The following is a 17,143-nucleotide window of genomic DNA, read 5'->3' as shown; positions in this document are numbered from 1 at the left end:
CATGAATGGCGAATGATACTGCCTCGCCTTTGTGGAGCTTCACACGGACGCATAAGCAAAAGAAGCACTAGAAATCGGTGAGTTAACCGAATCAATCGATTGTTGCCTTCTGATCAGAGTCTCTACTACTCTTGGGAAGGAGGTTGGCCGCGATAAGCCAGGACTGCCTATCTTATCGTTGGCCGCGGTGATCGCGCGGCCAACTCCATCTCGGCCAACACCTGTCACCCGCCGCACGCTATGCAAAGATCGCGCGCAAGGTTCTTGGTGGAACTGTGGGGAAATAATTGGACATGCATGGTTTCCTAGAGCTGTTGAGCGTCAGACCAGGTATAGTCATATTGAAGGTAGGATAGAATAAAAGACGAACGCAGCGACCAGAAGCCTGAGCCATCTGAGAAATCAATTGTCGCCATAGTAACATCAACTATCTCTCACCTTCATCATGATTGCCAAAGAGGAGCCTACTGTAGAAGTGCAAGTCAACAGGAAGGGTGGTCCCCTCTACCCCGACTACCTCCGTAAGATATTCCCCTGTGGATATGGAAGGCCTTCAACAAAAAAGCATTAACATTATCTGTCAGCGCACTATGACCCTCTCGAGCAAGTTGAGCCTGTCGGAGCTTTCGAGCATGATGACCCCGGTCACCGCGCCGACCCGAAGATGCCCAACCTGATCAGCGAAGGTGTCCAGTCCATCGAACTATCTCCCCATTGCGGCACCGAGTTGCGAAATGTCCAAATTGTGCGTCTAGTTGTCTCCAAAATACTTCCACATTGACTGACGAAAGTTTAGTCTGAGCTGTCAAATGCTGGTTTAGACGAGCTCGCTCTCCTGTGCGCACAAAGGGGATGCCTTGTCTTTCGGGACCAGGACTTCACCAACCTAGGCTTTCAAAGACAGAAGGAGATCGCATCATACTTCGGCCCACTCCACAAGCACGGCTGGATGCCGCACCCTAAGAACGGACCCGAGGAGTTCGTCATTGTCTACGATAGCAAGGAGGATCTGCGCATCCGCAAGTCGTGGTCTCGAAAGAGTCCCGTCCAGTTCCACGTCGATCAGTCACCCGAAAGTCAGCCTCCAGGAGCCACCTTCTTCTGCATGCTTGAATCCCCTCCAGGGGCTGGTGGCGATACCATCATTTCCAGCGTAAGATCAAAAAACAAATGAGGCTTGGAAATAAGACACTAAATTACGAGACAGACCGTCCAAGCTTTCAATCGACTCTCTCCATCCTTTCGTAAGCGCCTTGAAGGTCTCCAGGCTATTCATACAACTGCGAAGCCCATTGAGCGCGAGATTCGCGACAATGGTGATGCTGCTGTACTCCGGCGGCCTATCACCAAGTCTGTCCACCCCGTTGTGACCGTTCACCCGGTTACTGGGCAGAAGAACCTGTTTGTCAACTCGTCTTATACCCAGCGCATTGTCGGCTGGGATGACGAGGAGTCGGACTACCTTTTGAAGTTTCTATTTGACCATATCAACCGTGGTCATGACTTCTGCTGTCGCGTCCGGTATGAGCCAGGCACTGTTGTCATTTGGGATCAGCGCGTCACCCAACACTCTCAGACACTGGATTACCAAGCCGGGGCCCGCAGACATGCTTTCCGACTCACACCTCTTGCCAATGTCCCGATCCCCAGTAAGGTTGAGGAAGATGACGGGGAGTGCCAAAAGGACGACGGAAGAATGTTGCTGAACCTGTGTTAAACACGCCGGACAGAAGTTAAAAGTCTTTGTCATATTCTGTATACGTGTTTGAGTTGGTCTCGTCAGTAAATGGAATTTCACAATAACAGGCTTTGTTTGAGTTTTCATGCAATCTTCAGTCATATTCCCTCGCTATGAATGATTTCATTCACTTGCTAAGACAAAGTATTCGCCTCGGAAGCCAACAATCTTCCAAGCATTGTCTCGACCCTCAATAGCCCCAAATTAGCCAGCCCCTTCGCGCCGGCGGCTCCTGTAGCAGATGCCCGAGTCGCGCTTCTCCACCTCGTGATCCATCCTCGAAGTTCTTTGTCCTCATCATCAAACCCAAGGTCTCCCTCATCTCCAACGCTGAAACGAATGGCATTATATGCTGATGTGATGTGCAACAAGTGCACCATAAATGAACCCCCAATGGCGAAGTTTTGTCGACTCCAGCTGTGCCAGAACCCATTCCACTGAGAGCCGTGTATGTTTTCCAGCATCTCTACAAACTCTTTGACGCAAAGAATTGAGCCTTTGATTACTGCTTTTGCGGCGGTAAACAGTCCTTCGGCCTCATTAGGAGATTGTAGCGCAATGGCAGGCCAGCGATCAAGAGGCCTGAGTAAAGCGCGGAACAGTGTCATGTGGGTAATGATATAGCACAGATAAACTGCACCGATACCATACATCTCGTCTTCGCCGTTTTGAGTTGGTGTTCCAGCATCATGAGCTGCCGATACCTGATGTTTTCCTATGAGTGTTCGGTATCCCGAGGACAGATTATCACGCCATTCCTTCAGCCTTGCACGAGAAGAACGAGCCAAGTCTAAAGAGAGTGGCAAGTCATGCGCTGTTCTCCCGATGCCGCGAGTTGTGTAGTACGTCTGTTGGATATCTGACATGATGCACGTCATCTGCACTAGCTCGCACAGGTGTGTTCTGCTGTGTGTGGATGTAGAAATGGAGTCGTCGACATCTTCCGGCCTAAGGTCTGGGACGTCAAAGTCGTCTAGATGGATGTGGCTAGGCATGCCTCTTGTCAGAGAAAACCACTTCTCCATCGTCCACGTAGCCCACCACAATCGCTTCCGAAGCCTGCGTTCCCAAGGTGGCACAGACTCCCAAAAAGAAGGGTCTTGATGTAGTCCAATGGTTTGTGCTACTGCGACTGCACTGGAAACAAGAGACCAAGAGAAAGCGGTATCTGAGAGATAAGGGTTTGTGGGGAGTCTCTGTTGAAATAAGAGACAGGCCTGTAATGTTGCCAGAGAAGGAGCATGGAACTGCTGGGAGATATCCAGCCAACATAGACGATATAACTGCTGGCTTGAAGGTGGATGTAGGAGTAGGCCATACAGGCTTTCATCGTGCATAATGAATGGCAGGGCTGATGCGCATAAGGCCGCCAGTAGTCCCAAAGATATATTGCTGAGTTCTCCGGGACCTGATGGAAGTTGCTGAATGGCGACGATGGGAAAGCATGGATCCACAAAGCGGCCATAGAGCTGTATAAGGCGCCATGCTGTCTGGGGATCAACGATGCTCCAGAGTTCTGCCCAAGCACCATCGATGACGGAGCTTTCGACCTTGGGCTCGGCATTTGCTAAGAGCTTCTGGTCTGTGATGCCAAATATGACAGGGTGGTTTTGCGAAGCATCCTGTTTCAAACGTCTATATTGAAGACCGCTCAATCTAGGGCGAGCAACATCATGGTCATCATATTGCTCGCGGTTGAGGAGGTGAATATCGGCTGCTCCGGTGGGGCCTATGAAGAAGCTGAAAGCCCCTGGTATTGCTTCAAGAGATCGATGTAAATGTCGGTTCTCGGTCAATGCAGCGGGGTGATTTAATGTCCCTATTTGTGATTCTCGTGCCAGAGAGAGACCATGATATGATTGCGGAGAGGTTTGAGAGGAGTCATTATCTCTCGAGGAGGTTTGTGAAGGTGTCTCAGTTCGAGCTGAGGCCACACGATTCTGTGTCAAAAGCAGGGGATGATGAAGTTGTTCAATATCGCCGGCCAGGAGATCCTTCTCTGTTAGGTCGAAGAAGTCCGGGATGGGAAAGTCCTGGTGAGCATGTTCCCAAAAGCTGTCCATCAAGTTAGTCGAGTGATTTCTGAATGCGATTTTCACGCTGACTTTGAATGCGACATCGCCGCCTCAACAGGCGACGACGCTCTCTTCCTTTTCCTTTCTCCCGGGCCTTGAACAAATGTACACGATAAGCTACGAGTGGAGCACCGATGACATGGTGGGCCTTTCGGCATGTCGCAGACAACCTTTCTCTTCCGGCAGCAGTCGCATGGTCGTGACTTTCGTGACTTGTAGAAGCGGCCAACTGGGGGCGGGCGCGCAGGGGTTGGTGGTTGGGGTTGTTCCATGCTGTCGGTTCAGGCTAGATGCCGAAGATCAGAGGAGCGGCCAACACTTTGAGTGAGAGAGCCTGGAAACAATCATTGAACGCCAAACAGTTATCACAGATAAAAAATTTAAGAAAAAAATACATTGTTTGGTCTCTGAGGAACGATAACAATGATAAGTCCGTAGGGATTTGATAGGAAGGATTCCATCTTGATAAGCTTATCTACGTAGGCTCGGCCAGTCATGGCCGCTCCTTTTTATTAGTGACAAAACGGCACCTAAATGAGTTGCCCCTCATTCGCCAGAAGCACTCCGCGAGTTGAGGCGACAAGCCCATTGCCGGGATCATGACGCCTGGCGTTTCGCCCCTGTTATTGCAAAATGACGGAGAAAGATAGGCGCCTGGGCTTCTGCTACAGCGTCGCCTCCAATTGCAGCAGCTCCTGCAAGTAGGGGTCGGCAAACATACTGTCGGCAAGGTCATCGGACATTGAGGGCAGTGGACGGCGGGACACAGCGCTGTACCCGAATTTCCTGCTCAGTAGTTTCTTCACTCCGTGTATCTGAGAGACTGTCAGTATCTTGGTGAGTTTGAAGAAGGGCTGCTCGATGCCGCCAGCGACTCGGACTCACACCCATCTTGAGCTGCACGCGGTCGGCCAACGAGATCAGCTGTTGTAGCTCCAGCGCTTCTTTGGCTGTGTCGTGAGATTGGCAAAGGTCCCAGAGCTTCACGCAAGCTTTCTATGGAAGGTTAGAGATGTTTCTTTGGTTGATGTTTCTTGTCATTCGATGGACCCACGGGAGCAAAATTGGGCAACCCGCTGATGGCGCCCCCAGCGCCGACCGCCACTGACGGCAGAAGGAAGTCGATGAAGCCGTCTATGGCAGTGAATTCAAGGTCCTTCGTTCGCCTGGGATACTTTGCTTTGAAGTCCGGGCTATTCGCCTCTGCCAAGATGCGCGTAAGTTTCCCCACGTTTGCGCAGGTAAGCTTGATGCCGCATATGTTTGGTGATCCTTTGATGATGTCTACAACGAGGTCGCTATCCATGTCGACCCCGCCTGAAACAGCAGGAAAGTTGTAGATGATGCTGCGAGCCAAGACACATCAGCGCTTTTCTATAAGGCAAATTGGCGGTGCCTTACATTGGTAATTCCGATGCCTCTGCAATATCAACAAAGAAACTTTTGATCGAGTCCCGATTGGCGATTAAAGCTCCTGCATAGTATCCTGGCGGGATCACCATACCGTAGTCAGCGCCCGCTTCAGCGGCATCGCGAGCGAGCGAAATCGATTCGCGGGTACTAGCGCCCCCAACGCCGGCAACGATGGGAACATCTGAACACCCGATGCGATCAAGGGTTTCTCTTGCAGTCCTGATCAATTCGATTCTCTCTTCACGATCCTTGAGAAATAGTCAGGTCAGCTAAGCGACAAGCATTAGTCGACCGCTCTCGGGTACGAACCAAATGCACCGCCTCGCCTGCACTGCCCGAGATGACTGGTATTGTGCCCGCCTGTGCTATGACTGCTTTCTGTCAGCAATCCGAACTAGAAACTGGAGCGATCACAGGTTTGGCTATACATTTGAGGTGGTTCACAAAGCTTTCAAGATCTGTCTATGTGTGAGTTCTTCCAGAACATGTCCGCTCTGGGGGGGGGCGCACCTAGATCCTCGTTCTGCTTGAAGAAGCAAGGGAGTGGAGTGTAGATACCCCTCGGCAGCGGCCTCATCTTTCCGGAAGCTGGTCAAAATCAGCAAAACTGTCTAATAGAATGTCTCGATTTCAATAAACAAGCTTAATACCTCGATACCAATTATAAGAATGAGTGCCGTTTCTCGGGATCTTGAGCCGGCGTCGGCCGGCGCGGCGGACCGGCCCCACTTCAGCGAGGAGTGCGGCCAACGATAAGATACCATTAGTAGCGTTCGACATCAATCGCACGATAGGTGATTGTGCTACTTGTCGTATATCAACGGGTACAATAGCTGTGTCCCCACCTAGTCTATGATTGACGAGATCGAACAATAGAGGTCAAACAGAATGAATATAATAACGAACTATTCTATACATGAATCTATGTCGAGACGAAAGCTGATAAGACAGGTAATATGCAAATTCAGAAAAAATATAGGAACAGTCTGAACTCATTCGCTAAGAAACACAGCATGCAGGAGAAGAGAGAAGTCAAGTCAATCCCCAGTCCTTGGAACTGATCGCTTAACACCGGCGCACCCGGATCAGCACCTCTTTCGTCGGGTCTGGGAGGACGTTTGTCGCAAACTCAATGTTCTTGAAGCGCGGTTCGCCCTCCGGGTTCTTGATCTCGTAGTTGAGGAGGAATTCGGCAAACATTAGCTTGATCTCAACGTCGGACAAGAAACGTCCAGGGCATGCGTGTCTTCCAAAGCCCCAGCCCAGCTCAGTGCGAGTGACACTGACGAAAGAATGCTTGTGTTCCGAGCCTTCCTCCTGGCGTTCACGATATGAACGCATTCCGTCGAACTTTTCGGGGTTAGGATAGATCGCAGGGTCGTAGTTGATGGCGCTGGTCGGGAGCTCCATCTTCGTACCGGCAGGAATGTAGGTGCCGTCTTTCAGAGTCAAAGGCTTCGTTGCCATTCTTTGAAATGTGGCTAAACTCCGTCAGTAAATTTGAACATAATGACTGCGTATAAGCGAAATCGAAGCCGGAAGACTTACTCATGTCTGGTGCGCTCATGCGAAGACTCTCCTTCATCCAGCTGTCAAGCTTCTTCATCTCGGCCAGGGATTGTTTTGTGAAAACACCGCCTGACTTTTCAAGTACCTCCACCACTTCCATTCGAAGCTCCTCGGCCCGGTCTGGCTGAGCAGCCAGGTCGTACAGCACTTGAGTGACGGTCGATGACGTGGTGTGAATACTGGCAACAGCTAGTGTCATCTGAAGAATGAGTTGAAGCTCGAGATCATCGGCCTTGGAGGCGTGTGCCCCGCTAGTAAGGTGATCTAGCATTGTGGGTGGGTTCTCCAAAGGGGCACCTCCTAGCGCCTTCTTCCTGGCCAGGGATTTGGCAATGATCTCGCGACCCCCGGCCAGCTGCTGCTCCTTCTCTAGACGCTGGGGTAGGAAGTAGGCGACAATAGGTCGGAGAACAGGCGGCCAGGACTTCAAGGCTGATCCGTATTCTATGGCGGTATGGACGAATGATGTTGAGAGCTTGAGCCATGTGGGATTACGAGCAGCTTCTTCGCTGTGCATAATTCTCGCTGACATGATTGCTACCATCTCAAGCAGAGCTTCGTTGAGGTTTACGGGAGTCCATTCTACTCGTCATGTGAGTGAGTTTCCTACTTAGTAGGGTCAAAGCGGTTTAACACGGCATACCAGCGGGCAGACCAACAAGTTTCGGAAGGTGTTCTTGAATTAAGCCATGAAAGACGGGAACGTAGGCTCCTGCAGATTTGGTCAGCTCAGTCTCAACATGAAGGTTACGAGGAAGGTTTACCAAGTGTTGGGTTCATTTTGGCCAGAATCTGGTGGGCGCCCCAAGCCTCGACTCCTCCGACACTGGTGTAAGGCAAGAGCGCGTCCTGAGAAGTCAGTAAGTCTCAGTCTCCTGCTTTGAAGCAAGAGGTTACTCACATTGTCAATTGAAGCCTTGAAGCTCAGTGCTGGATGGCTTTTCAATTCATCAAGATATTGAAGCGGAAGCACGATTTTGGTTCCTATTAAAGTCAACTCAGAGTCACCAGACGATTGTTCACCCTGGAAATCTTACCATCCATGGTTTCCAACCCATAAGGCTTATTTTTGAACTGATTGATTGTCAGCATCCGAGTCTGTCATCAACCTTTTATCAAGGTCCGTCCTATCTTACCCGTTCGTAAAACTTGTCAAGGAGCTGTTTCGATAAAGGAGCGTATGCGCGCCTTCTTGCAATCGGATCAGACATTTCCTCCGCCAAAGGTATCGGAACTTTCAGTCTCCTCGTGGTGAGCTGCGTCAGAATTCCAAGAAGGCATGATGCGACGATGAGCCAAGTGATTGTCGAAATAAGATGGTCCCAAGTTAGGAGTGACGTGTCGAGATGAATCGTAGTAGGAAGTAGCGATTCCATGGTGCTGCTGAAATCCAGGTTGGAAGAAGAGGAATCCGAAGCTTTCGCACTATGGGTGCAGGAGAAATGGACGCTGGTCGATAGATGTCCACAGAAGTGTACGGTTCGTCTGGCTTTAGATTGTCTGAGCTTTGGTGATTTTTCTGATGAACTACAAATCTTAAAAAAAACATGTTCACCAAGGCGTGATTGCATATATAACTTTCCAAGTCGCATGAACACATTGCCACAAAACAGCAGTTTGGACGACGATTCGGGGAACTGGATCTTGGAACGGACGATGGCGACCACATCGGCCGGACTCTGGGCAAATACCGAGTCCTCCAGGCCAAGCCACCTACCATATCATGCACGGGTGGCCATAGCCACTACCAGACAAGATCATTGGTGACTAGGTAGACTGAATGCTCGGTGTCTCAGCTTGTCATGTTTCTGGACTTAGGGGAGCCGGTGGGAGAATGTAGGTCTTGGGTCAACTAGCGGGCCCTGCTCCGAGTTGTGGACATGAATATGGCTAAGCTCTTTATCCTTTAAATGATCCGTTGAGTGAACATCATCGGAATTGAAAGAATACCGCTGCTATTTGCTGGACATTAATGCCCTTTAGATCATTAAAGACTCTCGCCGCGCACTCGCTGTTTCTGGCTCGCGACGGATATGCGCAAGTTCCTAGTGACCTATATGCTTACTTTTCAGGGGAGACACGAGCAGAATATGATCCATCATACTGCGATTGAAACAGTGGTATTTGTGGATCTAGCAGTGCTAAAGTACCGCATACATTGTACGCCCTGTTGCCTATTCGTTGGACATCCAGTTTGGGGGCGAAGCTCAATGGAGACAATACGTCACCAATATCACCCCACGGCCTGCCGCCTTGCTTCTCGGCATTTCCCTTAATTCCGCAACTTGGTCTCCAAGTTCGAATTCTAACACCATCACCGAACCCTTAGGCAAAATGACTCCACGTGTTTCAGAATCAATCAAGGCGGACCGAGACAACATCTACGTCCGCTCAGCGTTCAATTACGTTGATGCGATCAACAAGGCAATTCCAGAGCTGACTCAGACCTCACTCGAGCGGGTGCGGTAAGTTCTTCCCATTTGTTCGTCCGGAAGCTTCGACAAAGATGTCTCCTGGAGACTCGCGTAACTATCCATCGTTCGCTAAGGTACTCAATTCTGATGGGAACAGAGACTGCATGAACAAACAAGCATTTGTAGAGCTAGCACCCTCAAGCATGACTCCACCGGGAAAGGAAGACAACATCAATAGCGCTGACGAACATGTTGCTTTTATCGGACTGATGCGTGGCCTGATCAAAGAGGCCAATGTGTGTCCTTTCTGCGTCTCCTATGGAGTTTCATCCTAACGTCCTCTACCAGAGGTGGAAGATGGGTTCTTGTTGTTGGGGCTAACCAGGCATCAGATAGAAATCTTTGACTGGGTTTACGCCGCTGGCCCTCGCGTGATCTTGCAAGCCAAAGCGAATGGCCGGTCTCACCACGGCCAACCATATGTCAACGATGTCGTTTTCTTCATGGACTTCGTTGACGTCAACGATGCTGCTGTGGACGAGTTCACTGAATTCCACAAGCAGGAAAAGCATCAGGATCGAGCCGGGCTGCCCAAATTGACTTTCATACGTGAATACATCGACTCGGCATTTTTCAAGGGCTACATGGATGAAGAACTGAAGCGCGCGAAAAGCAACAACGTGCCCTCCACATAGCTACAAATAGGACCCAACGATGGCTAGAACGGGCTGCCAAAGGGGCCAGAATGAAAGAATTCCCATGTTTGTTGGGCCAACTCAGCCACACGTGTCGTGAATAATGTGACGTTCATTTTGAGCCCTCTTGTCCATCAAAGTTTGGACAGGTCCACGACTAGAGTCTGCGGGATGTAACTTCAAGTGATCGACGCTGCCACGGGAAGTCTGTTACCCACTCAACGCCGCGGCCATTAATATCCGGCCGGGTTTCTTCCCCGGTCGAGTAGTCGATCTAATCTAGAGTTTCGGAACTTAGCAGGTGCCAAGGCGCCGAGTGTCCGCCTCCCACCGGCCGACTACAATACGGAGGAGATTGATGTGTATTCGGAGCTCGGTGCTTGCGGAGCCCGAATGCCCAGAAGCTCTAGATGCAACTGTTCAGGTGGCTGACGTACACGTGTAGCTGTCTGAGACTAAGAAGACAAAACTATTGTGGTTGCCAAGATAAGTCTCTTGGCATAGCCTTCAGTAAACAGAGAACGATGACTCGCCCTAGTCAATGATGGACGCGTGAAGCGGTGTGGGCTGTGGTTGTCATGAAGCGGACACCCGTTTGTCCGAATGTCCGCACTTTCAAACGTAAGCTTCCACAAGAGTCTCTTCTCGACTAGATGTTTCAATATTAATAGACGATATTCTGTTGAAAAAGTTGAATAGCTCCTCTCGAGTTTCTCAAGAAGGTTCCTCTTGGTGCGTAGAAATCATCATTAGCCTACAGCGCGCAACTCGTCTTTCCCTTTTGCACTCTCCACTGCCGCATGTAAACCCATCTTCGTTCATTTAAATGGCAAACATGCACTTAAGACTCGCCTCGATAGTGTATTTCCAACGTTTATTCACTTGAAGAGGGGTTCAACGTAGTGATCATCCGGTGTTTCTTCACGGACATACCCCATACTGTATGTGACTAAGCGTAACGCGCCTACGTGGAGTTGAAATTCCCCCGCAAAATTTGGTCAAAGTCTCGCGTAAGATTTTCTATCTATCCATGCAATCAGTGGACCAAACCAGCGCAGATTGATGGGAAATCTATCATCCCGCTAAAACCGTCTCCATCAAGTTTGCGGGGGACGAGATTCGCATATTCTTGTACGTAACATTATCAGCGACAACCACGAATGCCGGCTTGGCCCCCGAAAAGCTTGGCCAAGAATCTAACCATATCCAGACAGCTTGATGCAACCTGCTGACCCTTATCGAGGGATATGCGATTACTGAGCCCGAGAGAGCAGCATCCCGTCGACGCAATGGCCAATTATCCTTCCCCCGGGCCGGTATCTTCAGGGGTTTCGGCCAGCTAGTGGCGATACCGGTATCAATAAGGAGCTCTCCCCCGCGAAGTAGTCGCACCATCGCACCATTGGCATGCTGGCCGCCGCCGGGCACCTCACGTTCCCTGGGCTAACAGCGCCGACGGCGACATGTGGCAGACATAGAAGCCTGGTTACCGATATGATCCGTTACGTAGAGACTATATCCGAAGTTGTCATTATCTTGAGCTAAGACAGCACCGGGCCGGTGCATGTGTTCCGAATGTCTAACGACGCAGGTCCATCTGTTGTTGCTTCTGCCAATTTCTCCCGCAACTCCCCTTTGGAATCACCAAGTTCTTGGCGTATGGCCGATTCCCAGCAAGAGCCGACAATGGATCGCCAGAAGAAATCGCAAGGCGACGACGCCGCCATCGACAAGGCAATCACTTCGCGATCGGTCGATCAGCAGGATGTGCCAATCAACGCGTCCGGACACGTCCAGGAGCTCGAGCGGAACTTCAGCCTCCTTTCACTTGCCGGAGTCGGCCTCGTCGTCGGCAACGTCTGGCCCGCCATCGGAGGCTCCATCCTCGTCGCAATCTTCAACGGCGGCCCGCCCGGTGTCCTTTACGAGTTCATTGCCGTTTCCGTCTGCTACTGGACCGTCGCCGCCAGTATCGCCGAGCTCTCGAGTGCTATTCCTTCGTCCGCCGGTGTCTATCACTGGGCTTCCGTCACTCCTGGCCCGAGATGGGGACGCGTCGTCGGCTTCTTCGCCGGTTGGTGGAACTATCTCGCTTGGATTCTCGGCGCTGCGAGCATGGCGTCCATCTTCGGCAACACGGTCGTGCAGATGTACGCGCTCAACCACGACGGATTTGAGGCGAAGCCATGGCACGTCTTCATTGTTTACATCATCGCTACGTGGCTTGCGTGTGCTGTGGTCTGCCTTGCCAACAGCGCTTTGCCCCGGATCAACGACTTCGGCGTGTTTGCCATCATTGCTGGCTTCTTCATCACGATTGTGACCGTAGCGGTCATGCCCGGCCGGGACGGGCGTCCGCCGCACGCATCCTCTTCCTTTGTCTGGACCGAGTGGACCGCCGACATCGGATATCCGGACGGTTTCGTGTTTCTGGCCGGCATGCTCAACGGCGCCTTCAGTGTTGGCGCCGTTGACGCTACTACCCATTTGGCGGAGGAGATCCCGAATCCCCAGCGCAACGTCCCCATCGCCCTCGGCTTGCAGATGAGTATCGGCTTCACCACTGGCCTCTGTTATTTGGTTGCCATCATGTATGCAATCAACGATTACGATGCACTGTTCAGCTCCCCTTACCCTATCGCCGAAATCTACCGGCAAGCCACCGGATCTGCTGCCGGCGCCACTGGATTGCTCGCTCTGGTCCTCATCTGCATCGGTCTTACTTTGATGGGACTTTACATCACTTGTGGCCGCACACTCTGGGCCCTTGCCCGTGACGGTGCGAGTCCACGAGCTGACCTCATGGGCCACGTTAGCCCTCGGCTTGGAATGCCGATGTGGTCTACGGTCTCTTCGGCATTATTGGTCACTGTTCTTGGTGCCATCTATGTCGGCAGTACCACTGCTTTCAACGCCTTCGTCGGCAGCTTCATCCTTCTCTCAAGCAGCTCCTACCTCGCAGCTATTCTTCCCAATCTCCTGGCAGGAAGAAAGCGGGTGGCTTACGGGCCCTTCCATATGCGCGGATGGGTTGGCTTCTTCATCAACGGTGTTGCGTGCACTTACATGCTGGTATGGTTTGTCATCTACAGTTTCCCCTCCACTCTTCCGACCAATGCTCAAACCATGAACTACGCCTGTTTGATCTGGGGTGGTCTCACGATCTTTGTTGGTCTATGGTGGCTTGTTGGTGCTAGGAAGGGCTACCAAGGCCCAACAACGACTGGTGGTGTCGTCACAGAAGCACAATCGAGTGTTACTGCTTGAGGCACGTTTGAGGAGAATGTAGAGGTCGTTCCGTAGGGCAGTAATCTAGAAGCTAAGGCGAAATCTTGGACATACAACTTAAGGATAAATGTTGCTGCCTTCGCTGTGAAACGAGAAAGATGCTGAAGAGAACGTCGCAGTCCTTTGCCTTGATACATCGAACTCCTCACCGACTCTAGGTGAGTCTCTTTTCCCCTCAATGACCCAAATGCCACCTCCAACCCTGACGAGACTCAAGCATCGAATCGGAACGCCTCCTTTCTTCTCTCATTCTCCTCCGATGTCACACCTGCAATGGCCTTGACTGCCTCTCCCTTCATGACCTGGGCGACTGTCTTCTGGCCACTTGCGAGCTGCTTGTTGTATCGAAGGAGAATGAACCGTAAGACAAGGGCCGTGCATATAGCGAGGAAAGCGCCGCTAGCATTGACACTCATGGCCAGTACGTGATGAGGCGCGTCGGAGTCTGGGTAAAGATAAGAGGTCCAGACCTGAAAGAAACCACGTTAGCATACAGTTTGGGCCGCTGAAACCGGGGTTCTGAGCTTACTTGACTGGTGTTCGCAAGAGCATTGACAATGGCTACGGCAGAGGCGCGCTTGATGCGTGGTCTGATCATGGTCTTCTGTACCCAAGCCAACAACACCGCGTTCGTGCCGTATGCGCCAATGGTCATGCAGAACATGGAAAAGTATCTGGGCGCCGTACTCAAAGTTGTTGCGGCAATGATGTATCCCATGATGGCAATGCACATGGGCCAAATGATGTGAAAGCTTGCATTGTGAGTTCGGTCGGCCGAGTAGTTGTTGGCGATGGAGACGCAGAGAGAAACGAGGTAGGGCGGCGCAGTCAGGAGAAGAGTCTTGACGCGACCATACCCCAGAGTGTCGACGATATCGGGGAAGAAGTTGCCAACCGCAGAGCAGACCTAAGATACCGAGTCAATGCTTCAAACTCATGATGTAGGGGTATAATGTTACCTGGATGCAGATGAAAAGGAAGGTAAAGAGGTAGATTCTCCAATCCATCAAGGCAAGCTTGAAGCCATAGGACCATGGCTCATCGTCTTCGTCAACCTGTCCGGCGTCCTTGACGAGACGCCATTCAGCAACAGCTCGCTCCTTGGCAGTCAGCCAGGATGTAGTCGAGGGCCAGTCGGGGAGCAACCAGATGGCGAAGACTCCAACGAAGATGGTAATGCACCCTATACTAGTTAGGACTTTTACTTTGAGAAGTTGTTGGGCAAATTCTGCGATGCTTACCCTCAATGATGAACAGCCAACGCCATGATTCGAGACCTTTGGCGCCGTCGAGAGAATGTTGAATACCCGCGCCAATCAGACCGGAGAAGGCACTTCCCAGTTGACTGCCGGAGAACAAGATGGCTCCGCGGAAGCCCATTTCATCTCTCTTATACCATGATGAGATCAGGAATAGCGCACCAGCTGTGGAGATAGTCAGTTCTGAGATTACTGAGGCCATTGACACTGCATTAGGACCACTCACGCAGAAAGGCTGCCTCGACGATTCCCAAGAAGAAACGAATGGCATAAAGTCCTGAAAGATTGGTGACGGCACCCGTAGCTGCGGACATGCCACCCCACACGACGACACAAGCGGGAATGAAAAGAGATGGCCGAATCTGGGTAAGGTAGATGTTCGAGGGGATTTGCATGAGGATATAACCGACGAACAAGATCGAAACCGCCGTCTCGTACTGAGTGTCGTCGAGTCCCAAAGTATTCTTGATACCAGCGACTTTGGCAGCAGCAATGTTTTTCTGTAGAAGAAAAGCTGTTAGCAGTCGCTATAGCCGACAGACGTGGTTACGCGGGTCTCAACATACTCTATCGAGATAGTTCAAGATGAAGATGATCCATACGACAGTGAGAAGACGGAAATCAAGCTTTCGTTTCAGCTTCTTCTCAACTTCGGCTATCTCCTCTTCGCTCATGACCTGAGCCTCTGCCATACGGTTGGGTTCTTGGGTCTCCTTGAGCTGGATTGAAGCGGCGTCTCCATCGTCTCCTGTGAACGCAGACGTTTCGCCGCGCACGGGAGACTTGATGTCCTGGTTACCGGATGCTGCCATGTTGAAGAAGAATACAAGGCAATTCGCGAAGGCTTCCTCTCGTGTTCGTGAAAAGATGTAGAAAAGTTCAACACGCTAGACAAAGTTCGCACTTGATGTCAGGCCAGCTGCTGAATTGTCGGCGAAGAGTGCGTCGCGAGGGCTTGAGGCTCGAAGTGGTTCTTGCCAAGTACAACTAAGCTTTTTATATATGGGTGAGCCCAGGTGCGCCAAGAGCTCTTAGTACGAATGTCAAAATGCCATCCAATGGGATAAATTTGGGTGGCAAGCATCACATTGGAGACGACGCATAGAAGGCTTTCGTAGTACTCGGGATAATGCCGTAAGAGGTTCGAGCTTGGATGTGGAACCGACCAGCGGTAAATGTTACAGTGATAGCCATATTTGGCATCAAGGTTTCATCTGTTTCTAAACATTCATACAAACGAACCGTTCTCATGTCAAGGGTAGCATCAGGCTGTACCAAATTTCGAGATCAGGCAGTTCCTAGCTAAAGCCTCTATGTAGTCCTACTATCTTCCTACGTAAGAAGCCACGATACGGCCGAAAACTCGGTCTACGGGTATCAGGAAACAACGATAGATGACGAATAGTCAATGATCTTATAGCCGAGGTTCCCCGCGTGAAGCTAGAGCCTAGTTTGGCCCAGGACGGCGGAGATTAGTCAATAGCTTCATCACTTTCGCGGGGGAAAACACGGGTGTTCTACCCGATTGATTAAAAGTCTCTGCAGAGTCTGGGGACGTGGAGACTTCCAAGCTTGTGGGCCGGATATTTGCTGCAGGCTGCCCTGCGAAAGTCACAGACGAGACTCCATCACGACGACTCGTAATGGGGCAAAAGGCACACCGCGCCACTTATCAGAAACTAGCTCCACAAGGGTCTGTTCTTTTTGACAGCCAATGGTAGTGACTATTGTGACTTTTGATGTGGAGGATGGCAGCACATATCCAAAGATCATGTCGATCCGTGGGTGTTTCGTCCTTACGCCTGGTCTCGGCTTACAGCCGGTGCATCGGCTTTTGCCCGGCACTCATAAAAGGGCACCCACGAAACGACAGAAAGTGTGGACTAAATGCCTGGCCCATTCTACTTGATATCCCAAAATATCTAAGGGTGAAACGACCTGCTTCAATAAGTAGGAGGCCTGCATTCACCCATGCTTGCCTTGCTTGGAAATACACGTATGGTGCGATTAACCAGCGAGAAATGCCTCAAAGCGCCGAACAGATCACATATGATTGGCTATTACAACGCAAATGTGATGAAATTCATTGAAGGAATGACGTTCAAGGAATTCTCATACTCCAGAAAGCACGACAGATCATCTCACCTAGGTGCAGCTGCATTGCGCGACCTCTATGTACTCTCGAGCTTCGAAAGGGTCAGCAGCATCATCTCCCTGGCGTAAGCATACTGCAATGTTTTAACGCATACGATAGTTCAATATTACTGGTAGGTTGTTTAGGACGTATCATAAACTATCAAACTTGGTTCCCTTAGCGGCATATGTACGTAATCTATCAAGAACTGTTTGCTGACATATTTCAACCACAGAAGAAGGAAATCCAAATACAACCTGTTCGCTGTAATTTTATATGATCCTTGGGAAAGATTCAGCTATTCACAGAGATCATCCATGGGACCTATTCACCTGTTATGGATTTGGGCCCATGCCGGTCTGCCTGAATTCGATGCGGTTGCAGCTAATTCAGACACGTCATGTTGGCAAGTTTTACTTTAATCTCATCATTAGTTTCATCAAAGAGCTAAGGGGAAAATTCAGGCATTCTGGTCTCAATCCAGCCCATCTAGGGAGCGAGCATAGGATTTCAATGCCTACAAAGAATCTCCGGGGAAATTAAATCGTGCGGGCTCCA

At 50.8% G+C, this 17,143-nt stretch overlaps 6 protein-coding genes across 6 annotated transcripts; 3 read left to right on the top strand and 3 right to left on the bottom strand.

Moving 5' to 3' along the window:
* Positions 1–445: 445 nt before the first annotated feature.
* GCG54_00008154 (Alpha-ketoglutarate-dependent sulfonate dioxygenase) lies at positions 446–1,717 on the top strand (the record flags this gene model as incomplete). Its single annotated transcript, XM_045408126.1, has 4 exons — positions 446–521; positions 585–745; positions 797–1,153; positions 1,208–1,717. 4 exons carry the CDS (start codon positions 446–448, stop codon positions 1,715–1,717), a joined length of 1,104 nt encoding a protein of 367 aa, XP_045257431.1.
* Positions 1,718–1,872: 155 nt separating this feature from the next.
* On the bottom strand, positions 1,873–5,803 carry GCG54_00008153 (putative 4-hydroxy-2-oxoglutarate aldolase; the record flags this gene model as incomplete). Its single annotated transcript, XM_045408125.1, has 8 exons — positions 1,873–3,488; positions 4,535–4,628; positions 4,699–4,809; positions 4,868–5,159; positions 5,215–5,474; positions 5,536–5,597; positions 5,655–5,684; positions 5,737–5,803. 8 exons carry the CDS (start codon positions 5,801–5,803, stop codon positions 1,873–1,875), a joined length of 2,532 nt encoding a protein of 843 aa, XP_045257430.1.
* A 488-nt stretch (positions 5,804–6,291) lies between these two features.
* GCG54_00008152 (Cytochrome P450 monooxygenase pyr3) lies at positions 6,292–8,171 on the bottom strand (the record flags this gene model as incomplete). The annotated part of the gene is made up of 7 exons (XM_045408124.1): positions 6,292–6,707; positions 6,775–7,377; positions 7,439–7,507; positions 7,560–7,644; positions 7,697–7,779; positions 7,833–7,869; positions 7,932–8,171. 7 exons carry the CDS (start codon positions 8,169–8,171, stop codon positions 6,292–6,294), a joined length of 1,533 nt encoding a protein of 510 aa, XP_045257429.1.
* A 958-nt stretch (positions 8,172–9,129) lies between these two features.
* Positions 9,130–9,904, top strand: GCG54_00008151 (uncharacterized protein; the record flags this gene model as incomplete). Its single annotated transcript, XM_045408123.1, has 3 exons — positions 9,130–9,260; positions 9,367–9,505; positions 9,602–9,904. 3 exons carry the CDS (start codon positions 9,130–9,132, stop codon positions 9,902–9,904), a joined length of 573 nt encoding a protein of 190 aa, XP_045257428.1.
* Positions 9,905–11,590: 1,686 nt separating this feature from the next.
* On the top strand, positions 11,591–13,171 carry GCG54_00008150 (Choline transport protein; the record flags this gene model as incomplete). Its single annotated transcript, XM_045408122.1, has 1 exon — positions 11,591–13,171. The coding sequence occupies one exon, from the start codon at positions 11,591–11,593 to the stop codon at positions 13,169–13,171; it is 1,581 nt and encodes a 526-aa protein (XP_045257427.1).
* Positions 13,172–13,404: 233 nt separating this feature from the next.
* On the bottom strand, positions 13,405–15,263 carry GCG54_00008149 (Pantothenate transporter FEN2; the record flags this gene model as incomplete). The annotated part of the gene is made up of 6 exons (XM_045408121.1): positions 13,405–13,662; positions 13,722–14,099; positions 14,152–14,375; positions 14,434–14,616; positions 14,678–14,951; positions 15,018–15,263. 6 exons carry the CDS (start codon positions 15,261–15,263, stop codon positions 13,405–13,407), a joined length of 1,563 nt encoding a protein of 520 aa, XP_045257426.1.
* Positions 15,264–17,143: the final 1,880 nt, after the last annotated feature.

Source organism: Colletotrichum gloeosporioides (genome assembly GCF_011800055.1).
Source record: "Colletotrichum gloeosporioides strain Lc1 chromosome Unknown consensus_100, whole genome shotgun sequence".
In the NCBI taxonomy this organism is placed as follows: Eukaryota; Fungi; Ascomycota; class Sordariomycetes; order Glomerellales; family Glomerellaceae; genus Colletotrichum; species Colletotrichum gloeosporioides.
Note: the sequence above shows the minus strand (reverse complement) of the source record. Positions and strands in the feature narration are given on the sequence as shown.